Source organism: Malaya genurostris, chromosome 1, assembly GCF_030247185.1.
Source record: "Malaya genurostris strain Urasoe2022 chromosome 1, Malgen_1.1, whole genome shotgun sequence".
Taxonomy (NCBI): domain Eukaryota; kingdom Metazoa; phylum Arthropoda; class Insecta; order Diptera; family Culicidae; genus Malaya; species Malaya genurostris.
Window position 1 is genome coordinate 2,724,906 of NC_080570.1, and position 25,358 is coordinate 2,750,263.

Sequence of the window (25,358 nt, forward strand, 5' to 3'; positions counted from 1 at the left end):
ATAACAAAAAAAAACTGTGCACTACGGTAAGCCATGTGATAAAATGGAAAAGACAACTACAGCAAAGGACAATGGTGCTTCCTTCACACCAACCCCAAACAACCCCAGTTACGTCTGTGACAGCCATAAACAACAATGAAACATTATTCTCAACGAAACCATCAGTATCTCATGTAAAACAAGGTACGCCAGCTGCAACTAAAAACACACCCAACGCCTGAACAAAAAGTAACGATGATTCCGGAAACAACAGTGTCACTGAACCAATGGACGAGGGCGTGACTAGCAAACCGCTGCTCCCCTTTCATTCGCTGGCAATGAGAACGTCCCATCAACCCCAGTGTTTCGGAGATGAGACCTAACAACAATCAACACACTGGAATCGACGAAACCGTTGTCTGCAACCAATGTACAATAATGAACCAGTGAAACCATCGAATTGGATTTCGAAATTTAGTATCTCGATCGAGTTCAATTTTTCCATACAAAAACATCAGAATTGGGTTGGTAATTCTGAAACCGGAGTTCGGATCCGGATGAAATTCAACAGCAGTCTTTAGCATGAATATAGAACGGCGCATTTGAAAGAAAGTTTGTTGAAAGTGTTCAAGACATTTCTGAGATTTCGTTATGATTCCAGAATCACTGGAAGTAGTGACTGTGTCACTAAACCAATCATAATCAGCTGTCAGGGAAACAAAAAGTAGATGAATTTAATTTTCAAAATAATCTTTTATTTCTGATATTTTCACCTTAATCCTTTCGACTTCAATTCATATATTGTTTACTGTCTACTTCTTCCGATCGGATGTTATCTAATGTCGCTCTTATGTTTTGTCTGTTTGTTTATCTTTTATTTCTCTCATATGCTTTACTTGTTCGCTTTTCATTATCATTTATTATTAATTATAATATTTTCTGTTTCTTTTTTATTATGGTAATTAAACTGTGTATTCGATTTCTTCCGATCTGCGTCTTCCATTATTCTGATCGACCGAAAAATACGTTTTCGTGCGGATACTGACGGTCGCTGACAGGTGTGCATTGCCTTTATTAAATAAATATTTTTTTTTTCCTTTACTAAGAGGTTAGGTTTCGCCTTGTTGTTGTATATCGTGTAGACTGTTTCTACTTAATGTATTCGATCTCTATTCTGCCGAATCTGGGAGCTGACTTTTATCTCTTGATTTGTTGCAACCGATTTTTGTTTTTTTTTCTATTTTTAGAGAAAAATGCGTTGAAGGTGGCAGCGCTTTGCTTGGTTTTTTCTTCTTTTTTTAATTCATTGCTCACTCACGTGATCCGTTTTTTTTGTTTGTTTGTTCTGTGTTTGATTCAATCCAGCGATTGACGACAATTTTGTTTAACCGAAGGTTTCATGATAAAATAAAACAATATCACTAAGGAACGTATAACATTGCTTTGTCTTGTCGAATGAGAGTTAGAATATATAGTTTGTAAACTGTAACGAACTACTGAATGTTGATGGTGAATAGATTTTAGAAAGATCCTTGACCGACTCTAAAAATTAAACCGCCGACCAAAACGAATAGACTTCAATTTTGAAGATAAGACTAAAAGATCAATCATAGAACATTAAAATCGAACTCAACTCGGTTCAATTTTGCAATGGTGAAAAGGTGGTTGATCTAGTTGAGCGTAGTGAAAAAGTCTGCGCAAGTAACTTCCATTTGAGCGTTTAACAACATAGATTTTTCGCAAATAATAATAAAGTGACAAGCTTGACTCATTGAGCGTGGCGAATAATATTTGTCTTGATCATGTGGGATTTACATACAATTAGGCAAGACGCTTTACGAATCGTTTAATAATGATGTTGATGAAATATAAAATCGAAACACAGATCTGACCGTCAATCGGTTCTGCAGCACCAGAATTGGTTCCAATTCGAAGAATGAAGTGGATAAAATAAAATAGTGAAACAAAAAAATGGAATGAAGTGAATAAAACAAAATAGCGACATTATGAAATACAATCAAAATGACGTGTTATAGCACTAAGCTTGCATAACGACTAGAAATGAGATTTTTTTTAATCGCACCCATTTTAGTATCAACTATTTAAACTTTTCGCCAAATTCGAAGATAGGCGTATTTTAATGGTTTTTAGGAAATATTAGTAAACCGCAAGTACTGAAATTGAAAATAACATCAAACGCAGTCACTCTACGAGTCCGTGTCAAAGGTTCTCTTATAGCGAACGATAGTTTTGAACAGTAACGATAAACTCTCGTTTTTAAATTTCATAGTAATCTATATTTCATATCTGCTGGGGTTTCAGAAGAAGTTTTCAATGCAGAATTTTAAGTTTTATACTGCCGTTCTGCGCATAATTGTGCATAGTATCAGAGCTCAAGGAAGGATTCTTAGTGTCCTGTACGCTATGAATTGGCAGCGAAGTTTGTTGAAACAGAAAGGCCAAATTCCATAAAAGGAATGTAATGCCAAGACTTTGCTTTATCAGAGCTCAAAGTTGTTTCACATTCTCAATGAAAGAATTCAACCCAACATTCTCATATCCGTTTTTTTACTTCACGTCTCATTCGTATATGATCGCATCCAAAACAAACGAACCGAGATACGAAGCATTTTCGTCTCTCAGAGCAACAAACGAGAGTATCAATGCCAACGTTACCACTCATATTATGTACTACGAACGAATAGGAATATTTCGATCAAATATAATAATTTGTATTCTGTATTCCGATCGAGTGTTACTACAATATGATAAACCGAAGTAATTACACCCCAGAAAATCATTGTGAGTCGTTCTCTGTCATTTTCTGTTATTATCGATTCTAGAAACTTCGGTTGGATATCGAAACTACACAGTGTATGATTTTCATTGAAAATCAAAAATGACAGGAACGGTAAATGAAAGAAAACACAATTTTTATATCGTTCCCTGGACACGGAACTTGTTCTCATAATTTGCAAGCGGAGCTGAGAGTGGCATTTATGTCTCGTAATTTCAGTCTATTTTGAGTCAATGAAATTTACTTTTATTAGCTCTGCCTAGTACATAGGAAAACCCATAGCAAATGGGACAGCTATGCGTAGAATGGCAGTAAACCCATGTTGGAAAATATCATTTCTTTGGGACGTCGTTCGACTAACAAACTACTTCTGGGAAGACTTTCGTTCAGTAGACAAACAGTTCTTCTCTAACAAATGCTGAAGCAATATTGTTATGGGCCTCTAAGTGATAAAAATCCATGCACAAGTGACAGCTAAGCACGTTCAAATAACAACACGAAATTGTCATGTTTTTCTCAATTAAATAATTCCCCGCATCAGAGACTGTAAGGAGTTAATAAGCAAAGGCCTTCGTTTTGTAGAAACTATTGAAAACCACTAATTCCTGTATAGATAAAATTTGACTTGATGAAGAACAGCAGTGTGTTTGCCATCATCTGGCTCTCCCGGACAGTAATTCATCTGAAAATAATAATATGATCAGCAGTTGAAGAATAGAACTTACAGTTTACAAACTCTATATCCTGCCATATCTCACAAGTGTATTCCTAAATGGGTCCGAAAACGAGATTCATTGCACAATACATTTAAACTTAATTTCCAACACAAACGCAAACTAATATTACTTCAAACTGTACGCAATGGAAATGCCTTGTTCTATAGATGGATTGCGATTACAAAGTTTGCTAAAGGCCAGTGGTCCTCTACGATATATACGCTTTCGCTTTTCTGACTCGTCGATCGCTTTCGGCCGAGAGGTTGTTGACGTTTTTACTCGAATTATAATATAGTCATTTAAATACGATACGACTTGTTTGCGGTTACGAACATTCGAAATCATGAGGAATGATTACACTTTTAGTTTCTACATTCCACTCATTGCTTCAGAGTTGGAACAAAACGGCGACAAAATTAACCAATTTAAAAAAAACGTAGGTTTTATTCTCGACGAAATAAAAATAAAGATAATAAACACTAGTAAATACATACTGAAACTCAAAGCAAATCCTTAAACAAGTAATAAAACAAAACATGGACAAGGAGATAAATAAATAGCCATAAAACATTACTCTAATACGATCATAGAAACGCAGGCTTTTCTAAAATTACCGGGAAATAAATAAAAGGCACCGCCTACACATACTGGAAAAGTACAATTCAATTTAGTCTGTTTCACTTTCATTCATGCTGCATTCTGCACCGGAAACCGATGAAAATTCTCGATTGAACCACTAAACAAGAGTTGCTGTTAGCTTGTTCGTCGTAGGTTCCGTGTAATCCCATTTCTACTCTGCCCCTCATGCTGTGAAATATAAAATTGTTCGAGTAATTTTTCTTATATTCCTTTTGCTCTCTCTGTGTGTGTGTTCTACACTGTTTTTTTTTCTCTTACTTTCTTATATATTCTTTTCTGCTGTGGATTGTTAATAATTAATGAAATACTTAACTTCTAATTCGAATATCTATGCATTTGTTGTAATTCATTATACTTTTTACTGTGTATTAGTTTGTATTTCACGTTATCCTCTACGACACGCTTTAATTTAGTTAATTCGTTTAACTAAATCATAACATACTCACTCAAGAATGTACACATCGCTCGCTGTTTGCTCGCTCGTTCTGTCCGTGCATCACAACGCCCAGGGAACGCCCTTACCACGATTTAGAAAGGCATACTGAACAGCTGACGCCTATCGGGAAATACTTGCAGCCGTCTCTATAACCGAGGGCCGGTATGGTAGGAGCTATGCGGCAGGCCCGGACTGGCCCGATGAAGCGTGTACGGTGAGTTGGAACGTGCCGTGTAAGCAGACGATTGCTGTTGTGATCCCAGTGACGATCCGGAGGCGCCCCGTCCGTCGGCTCCCACCACACCCAGCGATCCGGACTGTGACGATGAATGACCACGGGTCATGTAGTGGTGGAAATTGCTTGGCGACGGAGTCGCTATTCGATGATGCTACAACAAAAAAAAAATGAATATCATAAGACAAAAACAAATATATCTTCCAAAACAACTTACCGGCAGATTGTGCAAACCCATGGCAGCTGCTGCCCCTATCATATGACTTGGGCCGTCACCCAGATCCAGATGCAGACTTTCAGGCATGTCGCCCAGTTGAAGCTGTCCGAGAGAAGCCGTTGCCATGGCAACGTCCGGCATGATATCGGACAGATGCCCTTCGGAACAGGCACCACCTTCAATCGAATGATCACCGGCGGGTGCTGAAAGCCGGTAAGCCACGACATCCCCACCGGGAATCAGTGAAGGTAAATCGTGACGCCGGTGAGTTCCGAGCATACTCGAACTTGGTCCATGTAGGCCACCCTGAGTGACGTGTAAACCCCCGCCGGTTCCGCCAGAACCGTGTGAAATTGCCTGAGATGGTGGTTGAGGTTGTAGTCGTGGGAATGTCATGTTGCGTCCGAAACAGCTTACGTTTTGCGTAATAACATCGCTTGGCAGTGCCGGTGAGGGCGGTGGAGTTGTGTCATCATCCAGTGATTGATTACTCGCGTGAATATCGTTCTCCTTCGATTTCGCCGTGGAACTATCCGCGTCCAAACAGTAACAGCTAGAGTTTTCCAGTAGGTCGGACACCTCATCCGGAAAGTTGAATTCCCTAACCACACGTAGTCTAATTTGACGATTGATTTCGTGACGACTGGACAGCGGCAGGGTGAGTGCTCGTTGACAGCTTGGTGACTGTCGCAGTTTTTGTTCCCTCTTTTGCATGGCTTCCATTGTGGTTGCATCCGGAGCCGGTATTGACGCGGCCGCAGCAGCTACAATATCCACACCGGATGTACCACCAACGCCCATGTTCCCGCTAACATTGCTATTCAATCGGGACACCATATACAGAGTATCCGGGATATCCGGCATGTGGCGTGATCTTCGCATTCGCAACAATTCGACCTGCTGCGATGCGATATGGTCCTCCAGTAATACCTTGACCTCTTCGTAGTACGGCATGAACAGCCTCGGTCGCACGAACAGCCCATGGTTTTTACCTCCCCGAATCCACGCATTGATTCTCAAACTTTCGCGATCGTCTCCGATCATATGCGAAGGCGGTGTACTCACCAGTCCTCGTCGGATTGCCTGGTTCAGTATCTCGTTGCTTGGGGGCAGCACGTGGTCCATACGAACATGGGGCAACAGTTCCGACAGAATCTCTCGCAACTCTACATCACTCAAATCCCTCTTTTTGATCCCTTTTCTCGTTACCGAGTGGGCTGTGTGACTCAGCAGGTTCGGTTCCCGATCCTCCATCCGTCGGATGAGCTCCTGTTCGCCCCACTTCAGCACAGCCTGCAGTACTTCCAGCTCCGATGCTTGAAGAAAATTGTTTTGCAGTGCTTCGATCAACTGTGATTTGTCCAGTTGAAAGAGCACCGGTGATCCTACGATAGCGGAGAACTCTTCCCGCAAGTAATGGCAAGCCTGACGATAAACCCAGGCCGAACCGTGCGGTTGACCGCCCCAACGAAGTACCGTGGCTAGAGTGTCAAGGGTAAGCCACTCCAATATCAAATCCTCGCAACCTTGGGCCAGAATATCCAACTCAAGAAATCGACCGATCTGGTATAGTTCCATCGCTTCCTCCAGCGGGGACGGTCGAGCTCGACCAGTGTGTGTGAGAGCCTGCACTTCACCAAGACTTCCGGCTCCGCTACCACACCCATTGCCACGCAGGATCAACGAAAGATCGACCGTGTCTAGGTAAATGGCATGAAGCAACACTCGAGCATACCGTTTCGGAATAACCGTTTCATCCAGAACGATTCTCGTGGGAACATGCAGAGAACGATCCGTTCCGTGCAGCTGATGTTCCTCGTTGACGTTCCGCGTCCGTCGCTGGATCATATTTTTGAAGAAGGGCGATCGTGCGCTGAGAATTGCTTTGTGGCAAGGTAACTCCAACTTGGGCCGGAAACCGTACTCCGAACTGCCGGAATCCGGCCGATGGTAGTCGCCACCTTCGGAGGTGAACACTATGGCGGCATCTGCGTAGTCACCCGTCTCGAGCAGGTAACGCAGATCATTTTCCAGCGGATTTGGCGTGCCGAAATCTTCCCCTAATCTACGTAGCAGACTTACATCTATGGTCGGATCGTGTGTACATAAATCTCCTGTATACAGATATCTTAGTAGAGACGAAAACATTGGAACGTCGACCGGCGAGGAGCGAAGTTCTAGACAAATGCGTGCTCCGTAACCGGGACAGCCGGCCAGCAAATCTCGGAAGTAAGGACAACGTGCGGACAGTAGTGCACGGTGCACCGGGAAGACTGTTCCCCGAAACACCAAATCACAGTCGGTGCAGTGTTTGTAATCGTACAAACTGGCGAGATCCTGTTTGAACGTGGTGGCCGGTGGTCGCGCCAGCTCGGCTTGTACCGAGAGATCCTTGAGTGCCGCCAGTGACTCGTATTCTTCCAGCAGAGCGGACAGTTCCATCGGACTCCAGCTGGACACAAAATCCCGCAAAACTCGGCCATGATCGCATGCCTTCGACGAACGGCGCCGTCGAATGAGTTTCTTTTTTAGCGTAGCAAATCCGGTGACCTTCTTCCGACGTTCGCGAACGATAACTCCACCGCCACCGAGTCCCATTGGACCATACGCTCCTCCTCCTCCTCCTCCTCCTCCTCCACCTCCAACTCCAATTCCACCGGCAGCTGAGGTAAGCGGTGTCGTGGTTGTAGCACCAGCAGCTGTCGTTATAGATCCGGTCAAACCCGGAATACCACCACCACCACCACCTCCTCCTCCAACACCACTACTGTGACCACCAGCGGCACCGGGACAATCAGTCGATGCCGTCGCCCCCATTTCCGTTATGCATGTATCGCTTTTACTCTCGCACCAGTATTGCAGTCCACAGGGCACCAAGCATCCCCATAGACCGAGATTCATTTTCTAGCGGCTGCTGCGGCTAGCGATTGATCTGGAAAGGAAAAATTTAACATACAGGAATGAGGACAGGGCAGTACAAGGGTAAACAAACAACAACAAAAAATGCTGCTTCCGCCCGTCGTTTGTCGGAAACGTGTACAGAAATCGGAAACATTCGCAAACCAAACTAATGTTTCTCATTCGTCAACCATCGGAACGGGTTGAAATCTCCCATTGCGCTGAAAAAAAAACGTTACCAAGGACAAACAATCAATCCATGGAAATATAGACCAAGGTAAACCGGACTGAACATGGATGGGACAGAGAAGTGGAAGCGCGCAAAAAAAAGTATTCCCAATAGTTCTATCACTCAGTGTGAGCATTGCGGTTGCACTTTCATGCACTCATTATGTGGACAAAAAAATCCGGCAGCTCGGGACGACGCTGGCAGAGGAGACGGAATGCAGCACAGAAAGAGGACGAAATCCAAGGATGGGATTTTCACTTCCACTTCACCCGGCAACAGCTGCCAGGCATAGGCACATCACGCGCATCACAATTTGGTGGCATTCGTCTTACCAATCCTTCTTGCTGAGTTACTTTCATTCGCCTGCTCTGCTGGTTATGTGTGAGTGTGTAAGGCAACGAACGAGCGGAACGGGAAGCGGATTCGCACGTCAATAATGTAGGGAACTGGGCCATACTGATTTCATAATTTCGATTCGTACTGAAAAACGAAGGAAACAGTCCAAGAGGAGAGCAACAATTGCGAAATAATTAGCGGGTTTGGAGGCAATTTTTTTTATTTATGACTGCTCCGACCAGGACGGATCCTTCGAACCATTACACACCATTGACTGCGCAGTTCCTCGGAACTGAAGGTCAAGTTCCGAATCGAAAAGTGGCACTAGGGCTGTTTTGTTTTGCTGGTCGAATATCTGTCGATATCTTCCGAGCACGCTAAACAAACAACGATGACCTTAGATGAGTTGTGCAACAGAGTTGCTCGAAATGATAAATTGGTACACCCTTCTGGTGTTGGGAATCGATAATCATTCGCAGTTTTTTTTTTCGTTGACGATTCTATAGAGAACAATTGATGCAAGTTTGATCTAAGCAGTCGTCAAATGGAACTTTCGCGAACATCTGGAAAATCATCGGCTAAAGTTCTTAAAATACCGAGAACAACCGTTTGTTGAGTGTACAAAACCTACAAGGAAACCCTGAGTGGTGAAAGAAATCGGCGTACCTACGAAAAAACTGGAATCAGGGATCGTTAGCTGCGCAGCAAAGTGATGTGTTGCAGCCCGGCCTTACTGCGGTGCGAAACATCCTTACCAGGGAAACATACAAGTTGAACAAAGCCGGTACATGAAGCAGAATTCTTGACCAAAAAAACGTGTAAGGCTCTTGTGCGATCATGTTTGAACAAAACACTAGAACTGCACTTTGGTCGATGACGAAGCATACGTCAAACTGGATTAGGCAAGCGATTTGCAGTTGTGGCCGCAAAACGACACCATTAAGACACATTTGCGACGGTGACATCCCAAAGTTACATCGAAGAATGTCTGAAAAAAAGTGTGTATTGCCTTTTCATTGCCTTTGAGGTTTTAATAAAAGTACTGTAAAGCAAGCATTGGTGGAATTGTTGAAGTTATTAAATCTCTAATCATAGTTCTTTGATGCGTACTGATTTACTTCTAGTCAGCCCTTATGAATAGAACAGAAATTAGTGATTTTTTGTAAAACGGTTCTCATTAAGTAAATAATTTTTTTTATCCCTTTATGGGCTCCTCTGGCCGAGGGTGTGGGTTATAAGGCTCCAAACTTTTTTTTAATACCGAACGAACTTGGCTATGGTTCCCAAATAAACACTAGTAACGAAGAAGAAAACCCTCCAGCATGTAACCCAAGTGGCAAATTCCGGTTATGGTAAGCAATTTGCAGCGAAAGATACGATATTTTTTGCATCCGCATAGTGGGATATGAATGATATGATTGATGAGTGAGTGTAGCACTAGTGAGGAACTGAGTGGAAATAACAAATGTCAGAGGAAGTATAAAGCATTCTTCGTACGCAATCTAAGAGAGAGCTACTTGTAACATGCAATCAAACTACTAGGTGTGCAGACTTTGGTCGATTTTGTTACACGCTGTTTGCGGCTCCCAGAGGTGACAAAGAGGACATGATTCCATTCCCCTTCACTGAGCCAAAGGACAGGGGAAACAGAAATATTAAAATAATATAACACATGGATCAATAAGTCCCTAGACTAACAATGGAAACAACATTTTTTTTTGCAAAATTTTTTTTATTCATCAACATAATCACCTTTTAGGGTGATACAATGGTTCCAACGTTTTTCCAATTTTTCAATACCATGTTTATAAAAAAAAATTATCTTTCGCTTCAAAATAAGCTTCAGTTTCAGCGATGACCTCCTCATTTGAGCCAAATCTTTTTCCCTGGAGCATTTTTTTAAGATCAGCAAAGAGCCAGTAGTCACTGGGGGCTAAATCTGGCGAGTATGGGGGGTGGGGAAGCAGATCAAAGCCCAATTCGTTCAATTTCGCCATTGTTTACATCGACTTGTGGCAGGGTGTTTTTGTTCCATCGAAAGTAATCGCGGCATCCACTTGGAAAAAACCTTTTTCATGCTCAATTTTTCATGAAGGATAGTAAATACACTTCATGAAGGATAGTAAATCTGTGTCATCTCAGCAATCTCACGGAGCTACACTTTACGATCTTTCATTATAATTTTTGTCACTTCACCCACATTTTCCGGTGTAACGGCTTCCACAGGTCTACCCGAGCGTTCCGCGTCATTTGTGTCGGTACGACTACGTTTAAACTCGGCGAACCACCGACAAATCGTTGCTTTCTATGGACAAGAGTCCGGATAACATTTTTCAATCCATTGTTTCGCTTGTACATTGTTTTTACCCATTAAAAAACAATTTTTATCAAAACACGAAACTCGGTTTTTTCAATTTTTTAAACAAACTACAAAACGACTTTACTCCAACCTTGATAACTCAGCTGTTTCTGGTCGGATCGACTTAAAATTTGGACCCGTTTCAAGAAAAGGTTAGTACTCTAGAAAGACGTGGTTACTGGTTTACTACGAGCGCCATCTCTGCTTTAGTCTCGGGACTTATTGATCCATGTGTTACATTGCAAGCACAACCATGGGAGATTTGATTAGTATGTTTCATTTCTTCCACAGATCAGTGAGCGGCAGTATCCGTTCTGTCATAATAATTGCAATTTGCGGAGGAATATAAGCAGTTGTTGGTCCTTTGAGAACTATATTCAGCACTTTATTAATCATAGTTCTGTCCTGAGAGTGATAAAGTTAGAGTAAGAAAAAAACAAGGAAAGTGACATCTGCTGTGTCAAAGTTAGAGAAATTTAGGTACATTCAAACCTTTCCCGATCTTAGAGTGTATTTACTCCTGACCGAATCACTGAATTCATTCCCTTGTAAGAAGTGAAAAGTGACCCCCCCCCCCCCTCTGTAAGAGTTTTGTACAACTCAAATCTCCTAACAATTGGGGAAACTTCCCACTTGAACCATTTTTTATTTCAAATTGTTAAACCGTCTTTTTTATGCTTTTCTCGTGTTCAAAGGCTACGTTATCACTCTGAAAACCGATTTGAGTCGACTCAGTTTGTCGAGGTCAGAAAATGAGCTAAATAGGAAATGGTTAAGTGGAGTCTTAAAAGTTTGAAAATATTGATGATGAAATTGAGATGATGTAGAGTTTAAATTACTGCTTTTAGTAAAACTCTTGGATATTTGTTAACAATAGTATTTAAACGTCTCTAAAATCATCTCGAATCATGGTTTAATATTGATATGCGATATTTTATTTCAAGTTACATTTCAATTACATTTTCTTTCAACTGAAAAACATTTTCATTTCAATTGAAAAACTTAAAAAAGGCCCCGATTTGATTGAAAAAAAATTTGTTGATGGTCTACCACATTTTTCTTTTCTCACATCAATATCATCGCCTCTGTACCGTTTGAAACCTTTAGTGCAGCTCTGGAAATGATGCTGATGCTTTCAGCAAATTCGACATTTTTAACACGATACAAAATATGATGTTTGTTCAATGAATATGTTAGATATATATTAAATATGTTTGGCAGATGTCATACCAACCAAACAAACAATGTTTATTATCGACACATTTGTATCTTAACGCTTACTTCATGTCGGTATACCTGGTATATGTGACAAAATTGCTGGGCCAAACTTAAACGGTTTTCTGGTTTCATACAAATTAATTAATGTTGTTACAATTACGTTAGTTACGCATTCCATGTAAATCACTTTTTACCTACGACAATCAGATGGTTACATGCCAATATTGCCAAAAAAACTGTTCACTACGGTAAGCCATGTGATAAAATGGAAAAGACAACTACAGCAAGGGACAATGGTGCTTCATTCACACCAACCCCAGTACATCTGTGACAGCCAACAGCAACAATGAAACATTCTCCTACATATGTCAGCTGCAGCTTACAACGCACCTAACGCCTGTACTCCAACAACAGTAACACCGAACCAATGGACAGAAGCGTGAATAGCGAACCACCCAAGTAGCCATATGCATTATATCACTGCACATTTACTACTCTATTTTTACATTGTTAATGTATAATTACACTAATCCTACAGACTTCAAAGCAATGTGCATTAAATTTGCTTTTAAAGTGTAACTAAGCATTATCTTACAACAACCTTCCGCCGTGCTATATATCGACATTCAATGCTATATTTTGAAACAACGAAACTTTAATAATAACAGTGCAAGGATATTGAATAGCTGCATTAAATTAATGTATTGGTATTGATAAAAGGTGGAGTAGTTCTATGATTTAAACTAGTTTAAGTTTACCTTTATTTACTAATATGTGTCGGTAATACAGAAGTAAAATGGAGTACCAAGGAAAATTTGTCATTTATTTACATCGAAATATTCGAAAAAAACACTGTTAACATTGTGCAGTGTTATGCTTTGGTAACATATACAAATAGTATGTAAAATTATGAAAAGACTATAATGTTATAAGAGATAAAGTAAGATTCTTATCTGCGAACAAAACATGTCGAGGTCCCAGGTGAAAGATTCTAACTACGAAACCAGAGAACCACGGTTTATGGGTTCAAATCCAAATAAATATCCAAAATTATAAAAATAAAACGCCATAAACAACATTAGTAGTGATCTTGAAATTGTTACCATCGATAAAGTAGATATTTGCATTATAGCTACTTTAATAATGTGCAATTTCTGGTTCACCTGTCAGATCCTATAAGAATCTAATAACCGTCCTTTCCAGCTTTATAATAGCTTGTAAAAACATGTGTAACTCCGTTGCGTTTAATTAATTCTTTTACGTGAATTTTTAAAGCTGAAATGATGTAAAGTTATATTGCGTCGTGGGTTCTTGGGCACTTCTTCGTTCGCTTGAAAACGCCTTTCCTCCAATAAGATCAATGAGCCAAAATAAAAACATTTCATGAATAAAAAAAAAAAGAAGTTGAACCCAAACCAGGTAACACAACGATCAATTATTTGTGATTGCCTAGGGTTTTGATTAGACTTCGGAAACCGACAAAAAATCGACTTCTTTTGAATTGATTTTTAATCAGAAAATGGCATGCATTCCAAATCGATTTGGTTGGAAGTGCTTGATATAGACTATAAGGCACTAAATGATTTCAAGCTAGCCTTCTGACACCTGGAATTGATTACCAATTCGATTTGAATATCTACCAAAGAGACAAGTTTCCCATGAAGTCGTCCGAAAAGGAGGCTCATAATAAATCAATTTCTTGACAAAGATTAAATATGTTCTAACACATGTCTTATTCGTTTATTGTTTTTCTGGGGGCCGCACAGCATTTTCGATTCAGTACTCTATTTTTAAAGCAACTTCGACAATCAAAGACGTTCCTTAAACGTTACTTTTCATAATTAAAGCTGATACGTTTTATGAGGTACAGGTGTTAGGGAGCGATACTTTTCATCAGTTATATACGTTACGAAACGTATTAATACAGTTACAATTTAGGGAGGATATTCCAGAGCAAAATTGACATCGTTGAAGTACATTAAAAATTGTAACGATTCGAGATGGCTTCCCTGCTGAACTCCGCTGATGATGCGAGAAACTCTTCGGAAAAGTCATCGCCAATTTTAATGGCTAAACGACGATTTCTTAGGTATGACTGTAGCCAATGAAGTATGTTTGAACCGAAGCCAAATCTTTCGAATTTAGCAGTTGTGTTGTCGTGGTTGATTATATTGAAAGTGGAGGTAAGATCTGTGCAAACAACGTCCCTCTGTAAATGTAATGTAATGTAATGTTATAATGATGCTTTGTTGACTCAAAATAAACCTCAATCCAAAACATTTAAAAAAAATGGATGTTCCAGTTTTTTCAAAGCGCAAATTCGTTGAAACGATTTGAACAGTTTCCGAGAAACTTAACTAAGATTCACTCCGATTTTTATATCATCTACCACTCTCTCAGCAGTATCATTTCAGATTGAGTTTGCGAAACGTTTCCCTTCGATACAAAAGTTTTGCCCTATTTGCAAACTTCCCTGCTTAAAACGAACCGTTGTTTACAATTGGCAAAGTTTGGCGAATGTTCGTAACTGAAGCAATTCTAATCCAATCAATAGTTTCGATCGGAATGTGCGTGAAAGGTTTTCGGAGGCAGCCCCATGATGAAATGAGACAGACCGAGTAAAATCAAACCGAAGCCAAAGGAGAAAGTGCAAATTTAATGTGGGAGGGCGAATAAACCTGGCTAATCTTTCAGATGAACTATAGAGGAAACGATTTCACCCACGCCCGTTAAGGTTGAAACGATGGAAAAATGATTTAATTTCGCCGATTTATATAGAAATCACTTACCAAAACACGAATGAATGACCATTTTTTGCGGATATGTCACAAGACCTGATCGGATGCTAATCTCTCATCGGTTTGCTACTGCTACTGAAATTCACTATCGGAAAAAGAACACCATGGAACGGTACTGCTTCGCTCTGCGGTAACAATATTGCACAATATTCACCACTTGCCGTACTTCAGTTTTGATTCCGGGCGAAAAAACGATCCGTAGCTGGCCGTTGTTTTGTATACTTCCTTCGGTACCTGTTTCTTCAACACTTTGAAATATTTTTCTGCACCTAGGAAAATTTTATTTCCGTCTTCTGGAGCTCATGTCATTCGGCCATGTTTACATTTTACCATACCCAACGATGGCACTCTTGCGTTTTGTGAAACCGTAATAACACACACACTTGCTGCTTATGCTGCTCGGTGGAAGCACATTCAACCATCTAGTAACCAGAGCACTAGCGCTCTTCGGTAGCCTAGTGCTATGCAGCATACAAATACACCGAAAGGGAGCCACCTTAATGTCGAAAACCGATGAGGGCAGTGCAAAAGTGGACCTACTGGAAATCCGAAATTCCACTGCCTGCCCCAATCCAAATGTTGCAAACTTCAATCACACCGTACGGCCGGTTAATTCACGCACTGATTACACCAACTTTAAGCCAGGTATGAACACTCCAAAAACTACTTTCGCGAAAAACTTCACCTCCGCATCCACCTGAGAAAATTTTATTTTCAAGTTTTTTGACACGACTTGAAAAGAGAGCAGCATACTGATACAAAAAAAGTTTTCTCTTTCGGTCGCATCTGTGGCTGGGTGTATGCGTGTGTTTGGGTGGCTGAGGTAAGTGAATAATGACAGCTCAATTTTCAACAGGGATCACCAACAGTTCCCGTGCTCGCCGCATAATCATGATGGTTTTACTTTCTGTTTTGAGTCCTCGTTTCGTACGTAGGTAAATAGCTCGATTATGAATCAGAACGATGAGAGCGGACATTGATTCGGTGGAAACAACCGGTGACCAAACTCGTCCCTGGACCGATGATTTAAAGGTTTGTCCATTGACTGCCGTCGGTGAAGCAACGAACCAAACCTACAGGTTAGGACAGTTTGAAATTCCTGTACTATTTTCTTGAATTATGATTGTTCAATCATGGTCTAATTCCAGGGAAGATGGAAGTCGTATCGAAGCATACAAATCGAGGGATAAAAAGTGCTTGTGTACTGTAGATGAAACGTTAGTAGGTTCCATTCAAATCTTTATATTGTAATAATAAGCCATGGAATTCTTCCAGATTGTTGTACGCCATCTATTCCGGTCACAACGGAGTACGGGTCGCGGATTTTGCACTACAGAAAATGGCAGCAGATCTGCTGTTGGGTCAACTGAATGGTCGTTCCACCGATGAAGCCGTAAAGGACGTTATCCGGCAGGCTTTCCATTCGGTTGAGAAGGGTTATTTCGATTCGATTGATGCCGATGTGGCAACCAAAACGGATCTGCAACTGCAACTGTCTGCCGATGGACTGAGTCAATATCAAATTTCACAGAAATATGGAAACATTTTGGAGAAGCTGGATAAGATCAATGTGGAGTTGTCAGTTGGGAGCAGTGCAGCGTTGGCCCTAATCTGCCAGTCCAAGCTGTACATTGGTAACATTGGAAATTGTCGTGCCTTGCTGTGTAAAACGAATGAGTTTGACACACTAACCGTCACTCAGCTGAGTGTCGATCATAACCTGTGCAACGAGGAGGAAGTACTGCGTCTCTTCCGGCTGGGACTAGAAGCACAAAATTTCGAAAATTGCCCCTTATACAGTACCAGATGCATTGGGAACTATCTAGGAAAGACGGGTTACAAGGACTGTGATTTTCTGTCGGACGCCACATCGGAACCTGTAATTTTTCAACCGGAAATAGTTGGTTCGATTCCAGTGACACCGGCTTGTAAATTCCTCGTGCTGATGTCCAGTGGTTTGTGTCGGGCTTTGCATGATCTTTATCCTGGTGACACTAGCAAGGAAAACCGAATCCTTATTCAGATGATTGCCGAAGAATTTCAGACCCAATCGACGCTGGCAGGAGTCGCCCAATCGGTGGTTCACCGCATCGTTCAACTGCATCACGACGGTTTTATGCAGCAGATTGAGGAAGGCAAGAAACCACCGTTTTGGAATCGGGACGATATCACATTGCTGATTCGGAACTTTAATTATCCGCTGCCTAATGCGTTCAATAGTAGAAAGAACAGTACTCGGTCGTTCGCGTCCATGGCATCCGCTTCGTCGACGGGCAGTTCCGATGCTACTCCGACGAATCGTAGTTACGGTACTGAGATGGACTATCCCGCAATGGGAACCAATATATCGGTTACTAGTTCCGAGAGGTGATGTGCATTTCTTACAATTTATTTCTGCTTTTTCTAAATCTAATTTCCATCCACAGAAGTGAAAACGATAACTTTCCGGAACCGGAAAAGAAAGTCAAACCGTACGTGGATTTTTCGGACTACCACCGAAGGGTAGCAGAGGCTCGTAAACTTGGAAAACTACCCTCAAACATAGATTTTGACTAAAACGTTTGAAAAATGTATTTTCTATCAAAAAAATAAGTAAAAAATATTTTGCTTCACTATGAGAGAGTATTTAAGTTTTGAAGTTATTCACTATCACGGGCCGTAATCAGCCATCAGGATTTTTCAAATTGCCAGTTCAGCCACTGTATCAGCCGTTCGTAGTGCTTCCGAATGAACTGGCGCTTCTCGGTTTTAGCCTGTTCGGTCCGTTCCGCCTGCCGTCGCTTCCAGGCAGCGAATTGGCTAGCGACGGATAGTTCTTCCAGTTCCTCGACACCGGAAGCGTCGTACCGAGCCAACTTCCGGTAAACCTGCGTGGTACTGTCATCATAGTAGATGCTCGAAGTGTTGAGTATTTCACGCAACTGGTCCAGAGGCCACTCGACGTTGACCACCCGTAGGGTAGTGCTGTTGGCGGTAACGTTCACGAGCGAAATCTCCCGCAGCGATGATTGCGATTCGATTGTCTCATTGTCTTTGGCTTCAATTTCATGCTGATGCTCCAGGGGTTTGTCGCTTTGAAAAATAATGTAGGCGTACTTGTCGTACGAATTATTCGGCTTCGGTTGTTCGAAGTGAATATGAACTGCCGGAATAATGATTTTCAACGGCAATGACAACTCCGGACCGGACACGGTGAGGTTTGCGAAAGGATCGTTTTCGATGGTCGTCATGTTCGCTTCCATTATGCTTGGCCTCTGTACGTCAATCTCTTCCGTAATGCGTTCCAGATCCGGATCTTCCTCAGTCGGTATGTCATCGTCATCGTCTTGAGAACCGTCCTCCTGGGTGCTGTTCGAATTTGTGGGAACGGTTGCCTCCTCCATTGTAGCAGCTGACGAATCCGTCGTTGAATGCAACTGCACTACATCAAACTTCTTCTCCGGTAACGATGAATTAAGAAAATTATCGACCTTAAGATGCAACATCAGAGAGAGAAAAAAAACCGTTAATAGCAAAATAATGGTTCGGGTTTCAAGAGCAAGGCAAAGTATAATTGGAGACCCACGTCACAATCGCCGCATGGTCGATCATACAGCGTAGACAGTACGGCGGCCTTCACATATGAGTACTGGATTAGGCTCCATGGTGGTTCGATGATGTAGGCAATTCGCGAGCACCGGTCCAGCACGTACACCTGAAATTCTTTCAGGCCAAACATGGCAAAGGTACCATTTTCATTCAGCGGATTCGGGTAAACCGAGATGTTGTGGCCAGCGGCAATGCTCGTTGCGTTGTCCAGAAAATCGTCAAAATCGCCAAAGTCCGTTTCATTCGGATGCAGACTTTCGGTAGCGGCCACAATAAACTGCACGTCCCGGAAACCGTTGCTTTCGAAGCGGTCCAACAGAGTGTGGTAGCTAATGTGTATGGGTAAAAATAAGAATATTCGATTAGGGTTATTTTCGACTGATGGATAGAAAGAGAAGGAAAATCACTGTCAATGTGATCGATGTTAGGCTTCATTACCGATATCAGCCCGGATAGCTCAGTCGGTAGAGCGTTGGACTTTTAATCCAACGGTCTAGGGTTCAAGTCCCTATTCGGGCGGGCGTAATTTTTTTACTGTTTGGTTTCTATGGTTAAAATTCAGTCCTACTACGTACGTCTGTTTTACGGAAAAAATAAGAAATGCCTTTTTATTTTAGAAACAAATTGCTTTGATATTCATATTCCTGAGCATTTTTTTCCTAGACAATTCTCAGTTAATTTTTCAAAAGTGCGTATAAACAAGTGATAGTTTCTCTTTGTTTACTTTTTCTTCTATTAATTACCAAGCGGTTCCCACGTTTATCACTCAACTCTTTGCATGAAATGATACCCGAAACTTTCGACTTTCAAACAGAATAGTGATATCAAAGAAATTTTTTTTAATCACATCACAATAATCGAAAGAGAGAGTGATTAAAGAGAAACTGTCACTTGCTTATACGCCCTATTGAAAAATCAACCGAGATTTGTTCTAATTCTAATCGATCGACACGAACCTACATTGGTCCAACATTCAACCATATCGGACACTTTTGTTGAACTTCCCACTAGTTATAGTCGTTTTCAAAAGAGAATTCGAAAACATTTCGACCGTCCCACGACAAAAGGGCCTAACTGCAAATGATAGTTTCTCTTTGTTTACTTTTTCTTTCACGATTTACCGAACTGATTTTATATTTGACGCTTTACTCTTCGCAAAACTTTCAAGGTAAAACTACAATCTTTCGATTTATATTTAAAACTTTAGAGAATTTGCAACAATGGCTCCGTAATAATCAAAAGAGAAAGTAAACAAAGAGAGGCTCTCATTTGCAGTTAGGCCCTTTTGTCGTGGGACGGTCGGTTTGTACATTACTTTTTTATCACAAAGTTGACAGTAATACACGGAGAAAAATCCTGAGTGTTTAAAATCGCCAGACATTACCGAAATTATATACTACAAATTGTAAAGATACAACTAGAACAATAATTCTCAACAATAAATTCCCCTGTTCAAGATATAAAAAAAACACTAAATATCGTTGTTTTCATTGACGAAATGCAAAATTAATTAAAATTTTAAATAAATTTAAATTTTAAAAGAAACGTTAAGGTTCACTGTTTTGATAATGTTTTACTACTATTCGGGAAGGCCTTGATAACTGTTTAAATAGGGGATCTAATGCCAATCATAAATCATGTATTAGTATTTTATATGCACAACATGTAATTCATATATATTTTAAGAGTAAAACTGAAACGGATCGAAAGTTTTGGTATCTTAAAGCCCACACAGAGAAGAATCTGGCCTGGTTGTTTCAATAATTATATTTTTTTTGCTAGGCATGACGTTCTTCAACTTGGAATTTTGTTTTGAAACAATCAACTAGTCGTGTTGAAATGATTCAATATTTTTTCCAACTCAATATCATAAAAATTATATTCAATTTATACTTGTATTTGTAGTTTTGACTCTGTCTCATGCTGATATAACAGTAATTGAACTGCTGAATGCAAAAATGCTCATGTGAATAAGTGCAGCTTAGTTCGAAAAACCCGCTTAAGTATCTTTGAATATAAGAACCAGCTAAAACATTAAGTGCAAGAGCCGGATACAAATTTCACAATGCAAAAATCGTTTAAAAGCATTCGTTTTTGCATGAACCAGACAACAAACATTGAATGCAAAAACCGGATAACCTAAGCTGATTCTTATGAAAAAAAAAAATGTTTATATTATCCGGTTCTTGAATTTAAAGTTTTTTTTACCGACTGCCGCTGGCAATATGGATGAGTTCGCTCATAACAAACAACCAATTTTCTCAGCGATGACAGAACCGATTTTCACAAATGAAAAATGAAATGAAATTTGTATCGACAATCTTTCATCGGGATAAAATTTCCATATCCAAAATAAATTTTATCGGGATCGAACTTCCGATTTCCGAATTCTGAATAAAACTTAATTTATTCCTGGTTAAACCCATTCTTAGAGTATCATCAATTGCCAATAAATTTCATCCAGATCGGACATCCGGTTCGGGATGACAGAATAATGAATGATAAAAATTTCATTTCTGAGTAAATAAAATAAATGATTTCCAGTTCTGAGAACACCGTAAGTAGTGGTCGAAACACACCGGAGTTGAGCTTTCATTGGTTTCTCAGAGAGGATTACACCAACATTCACGAATATCTATTTAAATAAAAGGTATTTTGGTATCATTGTCTGTTATTGAATTCACAAAACTCTCATTGAATTATTGTTATTGAGTTCTGATCTAAAAACTAGATTAATCTGTCTTATAATTCGAATACCTTGAAAACGTGTTTGACTTTATCGGTGTCCTCTATTCAGAGTCAAATACTAAAATTCTAGAACTTCTCTTGAAGTAATCGTGTACCAAATGCTAGACCTTACACTTATATTTTTTTTAATTTTACAATATGTAATTATAAAAACAAATTTTACCTTTCTTTATATAAAGGAAATGGAATTACTGGAGAACTTAGTGTTATGCACGATTCGACTCACTTTAAAAAAATTCTCTCGACGCAATTTTTTCCGAAGATGACTGAACCGATTTTAACAAACTTAGGCTAATTCGAAAGCTACTATTGGGTTGTGAATCAGTTTCGAAGATCAATGGCTGTTACTGCTGATTCCGCAGATATATTGGCATAAGTGACGAAACCGTTTTATTTTATCCGCACTTTTTTCAGAAAGTAACCAATGATCGAGTTCAAATGTTTTATTGCTGATACTTTCGGTTTCAAGAATGTTGTCGAATATGCGACGAAATCGTTGAGCCAAGCTTTCCTGAGCCATTCGAAACAATTTGAATGAATTTGTGTTAAAAATTAGCCCAAATTCGTGTCAGAAATTATCCCAACGAAAAAACGGTTACTACATTAGTATAGATTTGTGTCAATTGGCTATAGATATTTTTAACATATAAACAAACTTTCAAAACGTGGTTTCAAGAAATCGTGCTGCAATGTTGAGGTGCTTCAGAGGCATGACTGAGCGCTTGTGAATTCGAACAATTGTATCTCCGGAAGTGTTCGAAGCTCGACTTTGAATCTTTGCGATACAACTTCGATTGCATACAATATGGATCGATTAAAGTAACAAAATAATTACAATTTTTGCTGTCATTTCATAAAGATTTATACGAAGGTATGCAAATTTCTCTATCTGAGTGATTTCCTCGAAGCTATATTTGAACATAACCAAAACTCCTAGATGACCACAACCTGTAGGCGATCAATGTTTCTGTACGTGTTTTCATTTTAGACATCACGAAAGACACAAAGTTTCGGTAAGTGTTGAAATGTGTTACTCAAGTAGAGGTAACCTGAGTTGAATACCTAAGTGGCACTAGTAGTTATATTGAAACTGCTCTTTAACAAGAACTCGGGTGTCAACATCAACAACAGTTCGTGTTAGATTTTGACCATATTTTAACTTATTTTAAATTTGGAATCCAGCAAGTTTTTCAAATGGTTTAGGATTGTTAGAAAACAATTTTTTAATATGTTAACAATGCTGGTGATATTTTACTGAATTGTGATCGTTCAGAAATGTTTCTGTGAGCGAGGCATCCCTTGGAATAAGGACGCGATCGTTGGCATGCAATTGTTTATCAATTTCAATTCAGACACTCAAAGCAAAAGGTCACTAGAATTAAACTTTTCTCTATGTTACTAGTTTTATTCTTCATTCCGACCATTAATATTATCAGTTTCGGTACCAATTTGTTTTAACTTAGTCCAGGAAATTCGTGGTCTATTTGCGCTACTTGCTTTAAATTTGTTCTACTTACCTTCAATAATTCTATGGTCCCACGACAACAGAGCCCAACTGCAGGAGAAAGTTTTTCTTTGTTTACTTTTTCTTTCATATTTTTTTTTCTTCCGATTCGCCGGATTTTTTATTTAAATTGCAGCGAGGAATACCGGATCTCTTACATCCACGACCAACCCAGAAGCGGCCATCCGCCGGGGCGTACCCCCGGGGATGTTCACCGCGGCCCCGTGAACGACAACACATGGACGGATTCTGCCAACACCCGCTAGCGGCCAACCGCTGGGGACGAGTTCCCCAGGGATGTTCTCCGCGGCCCTGAATGATGTCAACCCATACCCGAACCCCCCGAAGCCTGGAGTGGAGCCTCAAAGAACAGCAAGAAAGATGTTTACCACGACCTAAAACTGTAATACCCCTGACAGCTTACCGAAAATCTACTAAAAACCTCTAGTTTTAAGCTTCTCTCCTTACACATATTTCTCTCTCTCTCTCTCTCTCTCTCTCTCTCTCTCTCTCTCTCTCTCTCTCTTTCTTTCTTTCTTCTTCTTTTTCTCTCTCTCCTTCTCTCCTTCAATAGTTCTTGAGTCAATAAACTGTAATCACACTTCTCCCTCTCTCTTTCCCCTCTCTACTCTATGAAATGTAAATTACTACTCGATGTAAACTCACCCCCTCCCCCAACCTCCACCCCTCACAATACCCCCCCTCCACCCCTTAAAATCCCCTACCCCCCAACTGATACAAACCCGGCGAAAAGACCAAAATTAGGTTAAAACCGGGTATAAATAAAAAACTTATAAATAAATAAATTATTTAAATTGGAAGTTTCAGTAATGGCTTTGTAATAATCAAAAGATAAAATTAAGAGTGGCTCTTATTTGCAGTTAGGCCCTTTTGTCGTGGGACTATAGAATTCATATTTAAATTTGAAATCGGTGTTTCTCAATTATTTTAAGTTGAGGTTCTGTTTACAATCTTAGGAACATAATTTTCATCATTTATTCACAACAATTTAGGTAGATGAAAAAATTGGTTATGAATTTTTTAAATAATGACATGATATTTCAAAATTGTAAACAGTATTTCAAAAAATAAATGTTGTTTTGATTTGAAACAGCCAAACTGGACGAAACGATGGAAAACTATTTTTACTATCATTCTAATGTTTTTATACCAACTCAATTGACTGGTAATCGCCTTATATTGTTTTGCGAATATTAGTTAATATAAATCACAATCATCGCAAAACTAGCACCACTGCAGACAAATTGTACAGGTAGGACAAAAATACGAGCTCTGCTTTCTGTTTCAACTCGAGGTCATGTGTGCGGTACGGTAGAAGCAGTATCGCTGTTAACCTCCCTTCCTCAGCAACCTTCGATAGCTCAGTTGGTAGAGCGGTGGACTGTAGATGATAATAATTACTCTCCGGAGTTAGCAGTGATCCATAGGTCGCTGGTTCAAATCCGGCTCGAAGGATTTATTTTTTTTTAATTTTCACTCGCGTAATTACTTATGAAACAAAAAAAAACTCCCGTTAGCAGACAAAACGTACGGGCAAAAAATTATGCAAACACACCACCTGTTGTGTTGTCTTTTTGCTCTTTTTTACACCTATGGGAGCGAGCAGCGGGATCGAATCAACTGCTTGATTAAACAGAAAGAGAGAGTAGAATAACAAACTCTGTTTCCGCCGTCGCCGCCACACCCGCAATCAAGCAGACGGTCATCGACAGTTGCGGTTTTGCTACAATTTTAAATGCCTTGGCGCTTTGTGACAGTTACCAATACACACTCACTCGCGCAGGTACACAGTTTCGATGCAACTGTGTAGCACTTTTGATTGTCATTGATTACAGATCCCCGCGAACATTGATTGATTCGGATGAATAAAACCATTAGTCAATGGAGCGGAACGGAAAAACTTACAGCTCGATCTGTTCGTCGAACAGGATTTTGTTGAAAAATATTGGGTCCCGTTCTTTGTAGATGCGGCGCGTTAGGAAAGGCTTCGACGGAGCCACACTGTATAGGACCGTGATGTGACCGCGAAAGTCCTCCTCAATCATCGGACCGGCCGTTTCCGGATCTTGGTAAAGGTTCCGATCCAAATGGCTGCAGGTAGCGTCCTGGTCGACGGACATACACCGGATCCGAAGAATAGGTTCCAAAGTCAGCAGCAGGGCAGTCACTATCAAAATTCTTGTCCATGACAGGTAGTACGGCAATCGTAGCGCCATGTTGCGACCTTTGTTTATCTCCGCTCATACGCAATTTACGCACGGGGTGCGCACATCGACCGCGAATCTGTGGTTACGCACCCAATCTATGCCTACTTCTCGCGGCACTTGCTGAATGAACTGACCCAGCCGACACGAGATTTCAGTACAAACTGAACTCTGCCAGTGTAATGATGCTGCATTTCGACGAACTACGCGACGGCACCGAAACGTTGTGGGGTAGTGCGGAACCCCGTCACGCGTGTGAAGCGAGATAAGTATCAACCGTAGGATGGAAAGAGATGGCACATCCAAAACATAAACAACACAAAAAAAACCGTTCGAGAGAAAAACGGCACCGGAAAGAGAACTGGCGACTGCCAGGCAGTGATTAATCGTGACGAAACCACATGCGGGTTGGACGGACGAACGGACGCACGGACCA

The 25,358-nt window shown here is 40.5% G+C and overlaps 3 protein-coding genes and 2 non-coding genes across 5 annotated transcripts; 3 read left to right on the forward strand and 2 right to left on the reverse strand.

Annotated features, from left to right (window-relative positions):
- Window positions 1–712: 712 nt before the first annotated feature.
- LOC131429777 (BTB/POZ domain-containing protein 7) lies at window positions 713–15,584 on the reverse strand. Its single transcript, XM_058594122.1, has 3 exons — window positions 14,849–15,584; window positions 5,020–7,951; window positions 713–4,956 (listed from the first exon to the last, which is right to left on the reverse strand). The coding sequence occupies exons 2-3, from the start codon at window positions 7,918–7,920 to the stop codon at window positions 4,714–4,716; spliced, it is 3,144 nt and encodes a 1,047-aa protein (XP_058450105.1). The 5' UTR covers window positions 7,921–7,951; window positions 14,849–15,584; the 3' UTR covers window positions 713–4,713.
- A 172-nt stretch (window positions 15,585–15,756) lies between these two features.
- LOC131429797 (TGF-beta-activated kinase 1 and MAP3K7-binding protein 1-like) lies at window positions 15,757–17,482 on the forward strand. Its single transcript, XM_058594170.1, has 4 exons — window positions 15,757–15,936; window positions 16,006–16,074; window positions 16,133–17,224; window positions 17,284–17,482. The coding sequence occupies exons 1-4, from the start codon at window positions 15,821–15,823 to the stop codon at window positions 17,411–17,413; spliced, it is 1,407 nt and encodes a 468-aa protein (XP_058450153.1). The 5' UTR covers window positions 15,757–15,820; the 3' UTR covers window positions 17,414–17,482.
- LOC131429789 (uncharacterized) lies at window positions 17,416–25,312 on the reverse strand. The gene is made up of 3 exons (XM_058594158.1): window positions 24,624–25,312; window positions 18,423–18,774; window positions 17,416–18,327 (listed from the first exon to the last, which is right to left on the reverse strand). Exons 1-3 carry the CDS (start codon window positions 24,932–24,934, stop codon window positions 17,527–17,529), a joined length of 1,464 nt encoding a protein of 487 aa, XP_058450141.1. The 5' UTR covers window positions 24,935–25,312; the 3' UTR covers window positions 17,416–17,526.
- On the forward strand, window positions 18,892–18,964 carry Trnak-uuu (transfer RNA lysine (anticodon UUU)). The gene has a single exon. It is a non-coding gene; the product is annotated as a tRNA-Lys (tRNA).
- On the forward strand, window positions 24,069–24,173 carry Trnay-gua (transfer RNA tyrosine (anticodon GUA)). Its single transcript has 2 exons — window positions 24,069–24,105; window positions 24,138–24,173. It is a non-coding gene; the product is annotated as a tRNA-Tyr (tRNA).
- Window positions 25,313–25,358: the final 46 nt, after the last annotated feature.